Source organism: Mus musculus, chromosome 9 (assembly GCF_000001635.26).
Source record: "Mus musculus strain C57BL/6J chromosome 9, GRCm38.p6 C57BL/6J".
In the NCBI taxonomy this organism is placed as follows: Eukaryota; Metazoa; Chordata; class Mammalia; order Rodentia; family Muridae; genus Mus; species Mus musculus.
Genome location: NC_000075.6, coordinates 4662183 through 4675562, shown reverse-complemented (window position 1 = coordinate 4675562; position 13380 = coordinate 4662183). Strand labels below are relative to the sequence as shown.

At 36.2% G+C, this 13380-nt stretch overlaps 1 protein-coding gene across 15 annotated transcripts in view; it reads left to right on the top strand.

The window, feature by feature from the left end:
* The window catches only part of Gria4 (glutamate receptor, ionotropic, AMPA4 (alpha 4)), a 378342-nt gene that overhangs the window by 120672 nt on the left and 244290 nt on the right, over window positions 1-13380 (top strand). For all 15 annotated transcript variants that reach the window (XR_379085.2, XR_001778798.2, XR_001778797.2 and 12 more), the window contains exon 4: window positions 10556-10795. Coding sequence is in view for 9 of the 15 variants with exons in the window: in XM_006509844.3 (XP_006509907.1) it covers window positions 10556-10795 (240 nt within the window). In the remaining 6 variants the exon portion in view is untranslated. The remainder of the gene's footprint in view (window positions 1-10555; window positions 10796-13380) is intronic.

Sequence of the window (13380 nt, the reverse complement as noted above, 5' to 3'; positions counted from 1 at the left end):
CACTATTGCTAGAATTTCAGTTTTGTGTTTTTATGTGTATGTGTGTGGATATATGTGATATGGGTGTGTGCATGTATGTGTTTGTATACCAGATGACCATACCATATCTCCATTTTTTAAACCAAGATGTAATTTGTCCTTTCATGGGCAAGTGTTTGAGTAATACTTCTAGACTCCATAGAACAGTTTTAAATGTGATGTCAGTGGAAATGGAATATAGGCACTGATCTCCTGCATAGTATCACTATTTCAAGCCAGTCACCTGGATTATCCAGCATATGCTTGTGGTCTTTTAAAAAATGTAGACAGGTTAGTGGTTGCTTTAGGCTACAAGCAAGGGCTTGGGGGAGGGTGACTGACTAATTATCCTTTTATGGTGATGAATAAGAGAATAAAATTCAAGGAATGGAATCAGTAAAAACACAAAAAACAAAAATGTAACAGCAACAATAACTTTATAAAGCTGCTAAAACAATTCATGGACCTCTAAAGGGAAACCCTCAGATGTGGCTCTGCAGAAAGTTTATTTATAGCATTTAAACTGATGACCTTTCACACTCTGAAATTCCCTCCTTTCATTTCTTCCAAGTTTCATGTTTTGCTTTCATTTTTAAATGATTTCTTCCCGCAATCCTAGTGTTAATAATGAATATCTTTGCACATTCTTTGTGAATCTCATACTATCCTTCATAATCACTTCCGCCCAACACTGAACATTAAATCTGCTTTTTCTCATTTGTTACTCTTCCTTGCTTCACATTCTTATGTGCAGTCACCTGCTTGACACTTGACACTTTAATATCCACATGTCCACAAAAGAACCCATGGTTTTCTTTATAAAACTATACTTCTCCTATAATGTTAAAAAAAAAAAAAGCTATCTATCAAGGTCATGTAACTGCTGTCCATTCATTCACTCACAATAATCATGGTGTGACCATTCCTCTTGTTGTCCACCTTACTCATTCACCCTACCGATAATCCACTGAATTCTATCTAACTCCCAGAAACACAATATCTACACTCTGTGCCAATTACATTTTCTCCAGATTACCATTGTATTAATTTTCTTTGTCTGATATACTAGCCCACTTGTTGGGGTCTCTGTCTTTAGACATATCAAGCCCATCCTGTGGCTAACACTTCCCTTCTATGTTTCATTATTATTATTATTATTATTATTATTATTATTATTATTATTGTCTATTTCTGTAGTTATCTTCATGTCTTAGGGCATGACATCACATATCTGTCTCGTTCTCTAGTCTGTGATTCACTTCTTAGTGTAAATACTATACTGACTGAATTTTATTAAAAAATGTCACAGTGATGGAAATAATCCATGTAGTAAATAAGCATTTGATCTATTTGAAAAATGTGTCTGGAGCCAAAGCCACTTACAATATGTTCAATACAATTCATTCTCTGGCAATGCATTCATTCCACCACAGGAAGAAAACCTGATAGATATTCTTCTCACTACTTTATGAATGTTTTCTACAACTAAGTTATCATCTCTATGTTGAGAAATGAAAACATTGGTTATTCACATTCAAAGACTCCCACAAGCTTTGTCTTCTAAACCTCCCTCTCTTATGGTTGCTCAGATCCTAGGAGAGACACGCCATGTGCTGCACTGTTAATTCTGAATCAGCTTGACAGGAGTTCCTCAAGATTTTAGTCATTCCTTCATTTTGCCATACTTTCTAGCTATAGGCTCCAATCACGCTTATGTTGCTATAGATACAGAATTTTTTAAAAGAATAAGTAATTAAGCCTTTTAGTGGTAGAAAACAGTTTTTTAATATTTTTGGTACAAGGACATTTATGAACTAGATAGGAAGAAGGGAAAATATAATTTAAAATGCTAGCTATTTTTTATAAACCAACTCCTTTTTTTAAAAAGTAGTAACTAAAGCTTTTTTCCTACAATTTGTTAATACAAATAGCATTAATAGTGAAAATAATAATTATCAATGTAGAAATATACACAGTGGCCCTTGGTAACATATAAATATCTTTATAATAGAAATTATAAATTTATCCTCTAGCTTTAAATTTATGTTAAAATTTGAATCTATTCTTATTAGCACACAGAATTATTGATGTTCTTGTGCAATTTTATATACATGTATATTATTATACTTGGCCATATCCCCCTCCTTCTATACATATTTTTCTCTCTTCTATACATATTTAAAATTAGATTCTAAACATTGGTAATTTTTAGCTTTTTCCTACTTATCCCAAATCATTCTGGTGACAATAAGAGCTACAAAAATTATTCATTGCATCAGAATTTCAAAGGTGATAACAAATAGTAAGTTCACAAAACCATCAAAGTGAAAGAGTACATTCAGCTTTTGGATTTCTATCCACATTGTTATGGCCACCAATTTAAAGGGTAAATTTTTAAAAAAATGAGCATAAGGCATCTACTGTGTTGCCAGCAAGGGACAGGACATTTACAGCACCCGGTAATGCTATAATTTTTTTCTTTTTTAAATTATTTTTCTTTTTTAAAATTTATTAATGCATTCTTTTACATCTCAAATGATATCCCTCTTCCAGGTTACCCCTCCACAAAACCTCCATCCCACATCTGCCTTTTCCCCCTCACTTTTGCCTCTATGAGGGTGCTCCCCCAACTACCACCCACTCCCACCCCACCTCTCCAACATGCCCTACACTGACTGGGTCCTCAAACCTCCACAGAACAAAAGGCCTCCCCTCCCATTGATGTTAGACAAGGCCTTCCTCTGCTACTGCTGTCTAGAGCCATGGATCCCTTCCTCTACACTCCTTGGTTGGTGGACGTCCCCAGGAACACTGGGTGGACTTTTCTTCTTATGGGGTTGCTGCTCCAGCTCTTCAACCAGATTCCCTGCTGGCGTCCCTGAGCTCAGTCTGATGGTTGGCTCTAAGCATCCACATCTGAGTTGGTCAAATACTGGCAGAACCTTCCAAGAACATCTATACCAGGTTCCTGTCAGCAAGTGTCTCTTAGCAACAGCAACAGTGTCGGGGTGGGGGGTGGGGGGTGGGGGGTGGTGTCTGCAGACAGGATGGATCCCCAGGTGGGCAGTCCCCGGATGGTTCAGTTTCTGCTCCAATTTTTGTTCCTGTCTTAACTTTGTGATAGGACTTTAGCCAAAATGTGCAGGAAGGGGTGATAGAACCTATAGAGACCACCTCCAGTAGACAGGCATGGCCCCCAGTCAAGAGATGGGGCCACCCACCCATCTCAAAGTATTTTATTTATTTACATTTCAAATGTTATTCCCCTTTCCAGTTTCCCCTCCACAAACTCCTATTCCATTCCCCCTCCCGCCTGCTTCTATAATGATGCTCCCTCACGCACCCACTCTTAACCTCACTGGCCGAGCATTCTCCCACATTGGGGCATTGAACCTCCACAGGACCAAGGGCCTCCCTTCCCATTGATGCCATATAAGGCAATTCTCTGCTATTGATGCTGCTGAAGCCATGAGTCCCTTCATGTGTACTCTTTGGTTGGTGGTTTAGTCCCTGGGAGCTCTGGGGGAGGTGTGGTCTGTTTGGTAAATATTGTTATTCTTTCTATGGTGTTGCACATCCCTTCAGCTCCTTCAGTCCTTCCCCTAACTCCTCCATTGGGGGTCCCAATGCTCAGTCAATATGCATCAGTATTGGTCAGCAGAGCCTAACCGATGCGATCAATTTTAAGTCTTTGTAAGAACTGTTCTTTTTTGACATAGAGACATTTAGTATAGGTAAATGACATTAATATGAGGTGATCTGTCATAACAATAGCATTGAAGATGATGTCAGGGGTTCATCCTATACAAAGGCCTAGATTCTAGTCTAGAATCAGCTAGACAGGACCAAATCTAGCTCATGTGCAGATTCCCTCACTCTCATAGTCTTAGGATTATAAACGTACTCTAGTCTCTGTTATTAGCTTACTTGCCTCTCTTTAGGCGGGTTACTAGTCTCTTTTCCATAAATGATTTATTTAACACATTCTATTTCTTGTGGGATAAATATAACCCTTTATAAATACATGTAGGGTATTATAATACCACATCTTTGATATTAATGTGCAGTACTTTTTCCTTGATTGTACATCACTGTTGAAGAGAAACTTAACTGTTTCTAAATATTTATGAGATATGTTTGGCACATGTAACATCTAATCATAATAGTATTAAAAAAGTCAGAAAGTACTAAAGTTACCTTGATTTAAATATAACACCGATGAAATAATAAACTGTCTAGGAGAATGCTGAAGTGTGACATATAAAATTATATTCTTTTTGATAATATAGTGGTTTATTCATTCACTTCCTGTTTCAGAAAATGCATTCCTCAGAATGCAAAATCAGGCAAGAAACACATAACTGTGAAATACCTATACATAGAAAATAAAATAAATCTATTTTTTAATTAGAGAAATATTTTGATAGCATGGTAACTTACCCTTAAAATTAACTTATCCTAGGAACAGAGAACAAAATAAAGAAGAAAGAGAAACAGGTATTGCAGCTCCATAGAGGAGGCTTAATGAATACATACATGATACACTGGACAAGGGGCTGACATGAACATAAAAATAAAAAAGGATTTCTAAAGGTTGTGTTGCCAATGACAAGAGGATGCAGAGCAAAAAAGCCTTTATTATTGGCTTCTTAACAGCTTAAAAACTTAACAGCTTTTTGCTTGTTTGGAGGTCTACATGGGAAAGACAAGAAATAGTTTGCACTGAAAATTTTAGTATATTATTCCACTTTTGTATGAGTTTTCTGTTAAATTTACATCCTGTTTATTTTTCTAAAAGTCCCTGAGCAAAGATTCATAAACCCACCACATATATACCTCACAAAGCACAAAAAAAAGCAATTGAAAGAAACCAAAAATTTACTACAGGGCATTATTTTATTCTGCCTGGGGGGGCTTCTATTAAATTATCACAGCTAGAGATCTACTAAAATTGAAGCAAAGACTTAAACTACATATAAGGTAGTCTCAAATTGCCAAGGACTCCCATTGATAGAAATGTGTGAAATAGGCTACAAAGAATTTAAATTAACTAAACACATGTATAAGTGTTACACTGGAAAGGGAGAGCATCAATTACTAGTGCTGCATGCCTTAGTTCAAACACTTGACACATTCAGACCCACAGATCATCAGCAGGGAAAAACCTTGCAGTTTACCCCCAGCTTCATTTTTCCATGTTCTACAACTAGTACATGTAGGGTATTTGACAAGAGGGTCTTACCGTTTATTTCTACTGGGAGCCAATAGTAGCTGTGACATCCTATTAAATTCAAGACTTCTGAGGTCTCTTTAGATAATAATACATATATACATAGACTTTTCTTCTCACTTGTTATTATACAGTGATCCCAATCTTAATGAATTATAACAGTTTCAATGATTTTCTTTACTTATATTTGTATACTTCATGGAAGATATAATCTCTGTATTATAGATAATTGGGTAGTGAGTTAAATAATAGTTCTTAATAACTGATAACTATTGCTTAATAATTTGTAACATTATTTATCCTGGCGTAGGATTTGAAACTTAGCTATGGCTGAGGGAGGGAGTTTGGTTCTTTTCTCCGCAGATTTTTCATATAACCCAGGATTTCAGGTTGATCAGAAGAAAGACTACAGTTCTAAATGTTCAGGTGGTAAGGTATTGTAAAAGGAATTGGTGTGACAAACAATCTGAGGTACTTCACTGTGTCAAGGAAACTGTGAAAGCAAAAGACACATAGATCTCCAGACAATGTGATGGATTTGAAGTAGATGGTACAGTTTTCAGGCGGGGCATAGGCATGTGCACATAGAATATTGCTTTAGTAAGTGTCAGGTCCAAAAGAAACTTCATTTCCACAAATTCTGATGTTTAGACAAAAGCCAGCATTATGTCATTATTTGTGACGCTGCCCCCCTGCCGACCCTCCCCCCCCCCCCCACCAACTAAAACAAAGCATTTCCCTTATCAGTGGTAAAAGGGACAAATGGATTCCTGCTGTGCATATTGGTATAACTAAAAGCAAGCTGACCATCAAGCTTCTTCAGGATCACAAGTACTTAGAAGACTTACACATTCCAAAGTCCTGGCTAGCTCTTCTCCACTCTTCCCACCTCCTGCTATGCTAAACTTCCCTAGCTCACAGGCTACTCATTTTTTTCTTATAACCCCATTGCTTTTGCTCTGTTCTTTCTTGATCCTCTGTTATGCCCTGTCTTTTGTCCACACTCTCTTTGTTTCTTGCTCTCTGCTGACTTCTCTCTATATCTCCATTCTGCTCTTTCTTTTCCCAAGGCCAAGTCTAGTAGCTGGCATGTTCAGTCTACTACTTTCTCTCTTGCTGCTCTGGACTCTTCCAGATGCATCTGGCTGTTCTTTCCTTCAAATATACATTAAAAATCTTTTTAAAAATACCATCAGCTCTAAAGGGAATGGATGGGTTATCACCATGTGTTTATAGTATTAGCTAATTTACATATACATGTTATCTCATTAGTGAAGCAAAATATAGAATATGTACTGAAACTTATGATTGCATTATTTACTTCAAAACCTCATTTTAATTAGTGTTTGCATCTCAAAGTATCTGTCATCATGATACCACCACCTCTACTCACTGACTACACATTATTCATTGCTTGTTATTTTATATAAAAACTAAATTCTGTTTTCTTTTTTATATTGAGAACATATTTTTATTAAGCTTAGTTTACTCTATTAAATTATGCTGCACTTATATGCTCTTATATGTACTCTTTGGATAGTTATTTGGATTCTAAGCAACAAGTAAATGCGTATGGGAGATAACCAAGAAAATTGTGATTTAGTGTTTCAGTAATGAAATTTATAATGAATATGGAAATGACTAGGCTATTAAATTTGAATCTATTGGACCAAACATTGTATTGTTCAGGGTTTCACCTGAGGGTAATAACACTGAACAGCCAATTGTTACATATTGAAGACACAATGACTTTTACCTGCCAAGCCAGGGCTGTAGAATAAAACATGGGGATAATTTTCAAAACACTAACACTATAAACAGAAATTTGCAAATGTATGCTGATACATATCCAGAAGCACTGTTAATTGGTGTGTATTTAGAATGCTTTGAAAGTAAGAGTAATAGAAGCAGAATGGCAGTTAGCTATGAAAAAAATCAGATTATCATAATGCAAATGAATGCACATGTTATGATTAGCATGAAGAAATTATTAAATTTATTGAGGCCTACTAAAATAAACTGAAATACGGTAAATGATATGATGAGTGCCAGAGCACTGGGAAGTCAAAAGGTTTACATTGAAAATATGTGGAAGGAATTAGCAGTTGAGGGGGTTTGCGCATAATACTTAACCTTTTGTTTACTGCCTAACACTTTTTACAAAGAGTGTTGATATTTTGGATGGATGAAGGCAGGAGTGCTCCTTAATGTGTGTGTGTGTGTGTGTGTGTGTGTGTGTGTGTGTGTGAGCGCCAGAGAGAGGGGGGGGGGGGAGGGAGGCAGTGGAAGAAGGGCTCTAGCATTGTATACCCATGATAGCTCATCAATTGTTTTGATGCAGCAAGGGTCCCTCTTGAGAACTCTTGGATTGCCTCAAGAAATACTGTGGGAAAAATACTGTTCCTATTTTTTCCTGAATAATTTCTAAAGCCTGAATGTAGGTTTAGTAGCAAAATGGAAGCTGAAGCTGAAGCCTTGAATTCTAAACCTAATCACTAACAAGATAACTTGTATCATAAATTATGTAAATTAGGACATAATATAAACATTATTTTCACTGGAGGAAAATGTAAGTTATTTGAACCATGGGCTGGGAGTGAAGTTCAGCGGTAGAGTAAATGCTTAACCTGGGTTAAAATCTGGCCAAAACACAAGAGCGAATTAAACCAACGAAAAACGTGAATTGAGTTACTCCTTTAATTAAGGAAAGGCTGAAAGTCAGCCTCAAATCGGTATAAAAACCAGAACACATTTGGAAATGAAATATGCCCTGACTGAACCATTCGCATAAATTAAGCCAAAGTGTTGGAGGAATATCTATGAAGTTAACACATGATCTATAACATGCGTTACTAGATCACTGAAGTTATAGAAATTGAACTGCAAGGAAATTCAAAATGTCAGTGCTTTCATTCTGACAGCTATATAAGTTGGAAGAGAATTACAACTAGTCACTCTGTCAGCGGATGCCTTTGAGAACTGCCAGTGTGTTCCAGGAATTCACTGTAGTTCCTGACAGAGTACAGAGTTAGAGATACATGATATTCCTTACTAGATTTCTTTACAAACTGCTATAGTAGCTATGAAAATGCTATCTACTGTATAACATCTGAACATGGTGTGTATTGGCTTAAGAAAAACTGATGTATTTTATTTTCTAGAACTCTTATTTTGTAATATAATATAAAATTTTTAAACTATAGTCATGCATAGAACCTGATGTCTTAAAATATGTTGGGTTTTGTTTCGTGTATCCTTATAGAATAGTAGGTTTATATACTTTGTTGAATTTTTGCATTTTAGATTTTATTCTTTATACCAATGAGACAAAATAATATGTCCAAAATAGTCAGGTTAAGCAGTGGCAATGTTAGGATTTGAGCTTACTTACAAGGTCTTGAATTTTCCCCTTATATCTCCATGTCAATTATATCTTGTACTTTTCAACTAAATATAGTCTTTGGTACTATATTAAGCCTATTGTTTTAAAAAATATATCGCATTGTGCTATGTAAAGTTTACCAACATCACCACCTATTTTCTGCTAATTTTACACTCCATTTATACTTGATTTCCAATTTTAGGAGCTAAAGCAGAAATAAAAGAAACATTTCTACATCTTAGTTAGGTTTACTTAATTATACTACATGTTCTGAAATCTCAAAAATTGTACAATACAAATTTGTTAGTGGAGCTGGAGAGATGGCTTAGTGATTAAGAGCACCGTCTGCTCTTCCAGAGGTCCTGAGTTCAATTCCCAGCAACCACAGGGTGACTCACAACCATCTGTAATGAGATCTGATGCCCTTTTCTGGTGTGTCTAAAGACAGGTACAGTGTACTCACATACATAAAATAAATAAATCTTACAAAATTGTTGAAAACCCTTTCCAGAAATGTTAACATTTTAATAAAAATGTCTTTACTTCCAGAGGCTAGAATGGTAACTCAGTTCAGAGTATCTGCTGCTCTTGCAGAGGATCAAGTTCAGCTCACAGCAGCCACATAGCATCAAAAGATGTAGTTAGGGGATCTGAATACCTCTTCTGGCCCTAGTGAGAACCAGGCACACACATAGTACATGCATAAATGCAGGAAAATACTCATATACACAAGATGAACATAAATATTTCTAATTCTTCATTTCTTAGTGAACTAAAAGTGTATGGGTATCTGTAGGTTATCCGTTATTCTTGAATTTCTTAATGAATTTAGCAATTAAAAATATTGACTAAAAACCCCAAAATGAAAATATATTCTAGTGGTAAAAACTACTCTGCCTTGCTATGATATATAAACCAAGTAAAAGAAAGACTATTAGAAATATAAGAATTTACAATGCAGTGTTGCTTTACTGTCTAAAGATAGAAACAGAGAGCAGCTGCCAATAGGCAAACACACACATACACACACACACACACACACACACACACACACACACACACCGAGGAGCAGGCTTATGTCATCCACTGACTGTAGTTCTGTGTCTTTTAAAGTGTAGATGCTAAACAGTCACCTAAATATGTTCCATAAGCTAGCCATGCTGTAGTAAGCAAAAACACCTTTTAAGAGAATATAGTCTCTCACACTCGATGGCAGTGCCTTCTTATCCTTGAAGAACTGTGATGGTGACAAGGATGTCCTCTTTCTCCGGTCAGGCCTTTTCAGGGGTTGGGGCAATCGTTTTAGGTTCATCGTTACACCGTTACTCCTGGTTCACTCAGGTATGCCCTAAAACTTTTTTTTTTTCTCAAACCCAAATTCTATCTTCAAATATGATTCAAGCAGACTTCAAGGTTGTGATAAAACATGAAATTCCTACAGAGCAAAGTTGGAAAGAAAAAGTTAGCAGTTTGTTTATCAAATGTAGTCCAAAATTAGATGAGGCAAACAAATAGCACAGGAAGCAGGCAACTGTCTTGGATTCCTACTAAAAATGTCAAAGTATATTATTACTGTTTTCAGGCAAGAACAAATACAGAGAAAAAAATATATCTGTCATTCTTAAAAGCCTGTAGTATTGGATTTGAGATGTTTTAGAGGGCTGTATATTACTTTCTTTAGTCAATTTTCTCTTTAACTGGAATTGGCTTCTTAATGCAGGGCTTTAATTGAAGCTTGGCTGTCAGCACAAACTCAAGAACTTAGATCTTACTGTTCAATAAATGCACACATTTTCTATGTTTTTTTATTACATATTACTAACATTTAATCTTTTTTTTTTAACTTTCATAGACTGTAGACTAGTGTGCAGTTTCACAATGGGGTAAGAGTTGGTGATTGGCTTCTCTGTCTCTTTTTCCTGCAGTCTGTTCCCAGTATTCTAGAGGGGTGTTTGCCATTTTTGGACTCTATGACAAGAGGTCAGTGCATACCTTGACCTCCTTCTGCAGTGCTCTGCACATCTCTCTCATCACACCAAGCTTCCCCACTGAAGGAGAGAGCCAGTTCGTGCTTCAGCTAAGACCTTCATTGAGAGGTGCACTCCTGAGCCTCCTGGATCACTATGAATGGAATTGTTTTGTCTTCCTGTATGATACAGACAGGGGTAAGTCTTAATTTTCTACTTTAGGAGATTTCTAACTTTCAGTCTGCCATGCCTTTGTATCATTCATGTGACTTTGCACAAACATTTTGATCCTTAATGCTGCTTAAACCAGAGAATAGTTTGGGCACATTATCAATGTTTTCATTTCAATTCCCAGAAGTAATTTCTAAATCAAAATGCTTCTAGCCTGGCATGGTGACTTTCTCCTTTGATCCCAGCATTTTTAAGGGAAAGGTGGAGGCAGACAGATCTCCATGAGCTCTATGCTAGTCTGGTCTAAGTAACAAGTACAGGCTAGCCAGAGATATACAGTGAGTCCCAGCATCAAAACAAAGCAACACAAAATCAAACCAGTAGCTTCTTATTCTAAGCAAATTGGCCCTGCAAGTTTGTTAAAATTGGAGCATTGAGAACAACAAGCACTAAGTCCTTTTTTCTCTACCAGTGGCAACTACCCAAGATCACTCTTTGATTTCTGGTCTATCAAATTAAGTGCAAATATATCAAGTAAATGACTCTATCATTAACTCTCCAGCAGATATCAGTGGGGTGTTGACTATATCTGTGTATCTAAAGGATGTTTAAGATTTCAAAGTTGAAGGTTCAATAACTGTGAGATAGCAGCCTGCCTCAGATAGCACCCACAAGCTCTAAGTTATCTCTCGGTGCCTCTGACCAACCATCTTTGAATGCATATGTGTCATGCTGAACATCATGTGTCATGCTGAGGGTTCTGGTGCCTGCCTCACTCTGCTTGATTAATTAGCAAGACCAAATCATAGAATTTAAGGGCACTTTATGTCTTACATATTATAACACTATAATTGTTCCAGGGAGAGAGATGTTTGGCAAAGCAGAAAAGGGAAAATTTTTGAGTTGTTTTGGCATGCCTTCATTGCTCTTTTATATTTCTGTTTAGTATATTTGCAGAAAGGTTTTCTGCTCACCACATAACATATTTTCAGAAATCTAGCAAATGCTTGTGGATCGTATTTTATATATGTGTGCTGTCTCAAAAAAAAAAGTCTATGCAAGAGGTGCTCATGAGATGGACAGAAGCATTTTTGTAGGTAATGGTTGTATCTCTGTCTACTTTAGGGACTTTTACTGCATATATGTTTTGACTTTTAAAATGCATAAAAACATTAGATGCCAATTTAAAAATAATATAAAAGGATGACATAGCAATTAACATTAAGGAAATCAATGTACTAGTATCAACACATATCAAAGTGGAAGAATTGATAGCAGTATCTTTAAAACTTCTTCCAGAGAGACTTGAAAGGGTATAGGAAAGTGTTCTGAAAGATAAAATTTTTAGAATGTACACTATGTATCATAGGTGCCATCCTATTCTTAATCTTCTTAACCTTTAGTCACTAATTGTTACATTTAGTAACACTCTGATATCAGATGATTCTTTACAACCCCATTTCAGATAGGACTAGATAGTCAAAGTTAGTCATTCCCTGTGAGGCAACCCTGGTCCAATCCAGCGAGGATTGTTAATGTCTGTAATACATAAAGGTACCATTCTCTTCTTTGTCTTCTTCATATCTAGTTTGTAATTACTATACTTGTTAACATTTTGATGTCTTTCATGACTGTGCTGCTTGACTCCTGAACACTATTTTATAGATAAAATTAGGGATGATGATAAAACTAAGATAACTGATAAGTAAAGTCAAATGTTAAGAATCTTTTAGAGTCTATTCAAGTGTGATATAAGTAAGGATGGATAATGAATCTTAATGCTTCATTGAAGGATGTCCAAATCAGGAAAAGAAAACTTTTCTCCAAACACATAAACCAAACTCAAAAATTTCTTGGTAGGCTTTTGTTTTGGTGAATCTCCCATGAAAACACTCAAGTAATTATCTGTATTATATTGAACTTGTTGGGGTTTCAAATGTATTTTTATAAGTAATCCAAACACATTTATTTATAAACATTAACTACATCTATGGCTCGATTGAATCATTAAACAGGAACCTTCTTCCAGTTGCCAAAACTGAGGATAAACCATTCCAATGGGAGGAAGCTAACCTTAAGTATAACTTTACCTTCCTGATTGAACAAAGACAGTGAAGCAGCCAAGGAAGATGGGAGTATATGAGCAGTGACAAAGAGTCTTATAACTGAGCTAGGAACAGCAGGCAGAAATGGGCAAAATGCCTTGTTCTTTCCATAGCAGAATTTCTTCTTGTCCTTCTTAACTCACAGGTTAATAATCATCTTGGATTAAGAAAAGGGAACAGTGAGTTGAGAATAAATAGGCTGAAGCCACATCAGTGAGCTTCCCTATTATGGAGAAACACTCTACTGTTTCAGATTAAGACTGAGGTATTAGCCAGACAGTGGTGGCTCACACCTTTAATCCCAGCACTTGGGAGGCAGAGGCAGGCAGATTTCTGAGTTTGAGGCCAGCCTGATCTACAGGACAGAGAAATCCTGTCTCGAAAAAGCAAAAAAAAAAAAAAAAAAAAAAAGACTGAGGTATTGCATCAAAAAGGAGGTAAAGAAAGAATGTAAGAACTGGTAGGACCATGAAATGTCATCTTCTGGGCAAGATATACTTTTACAAT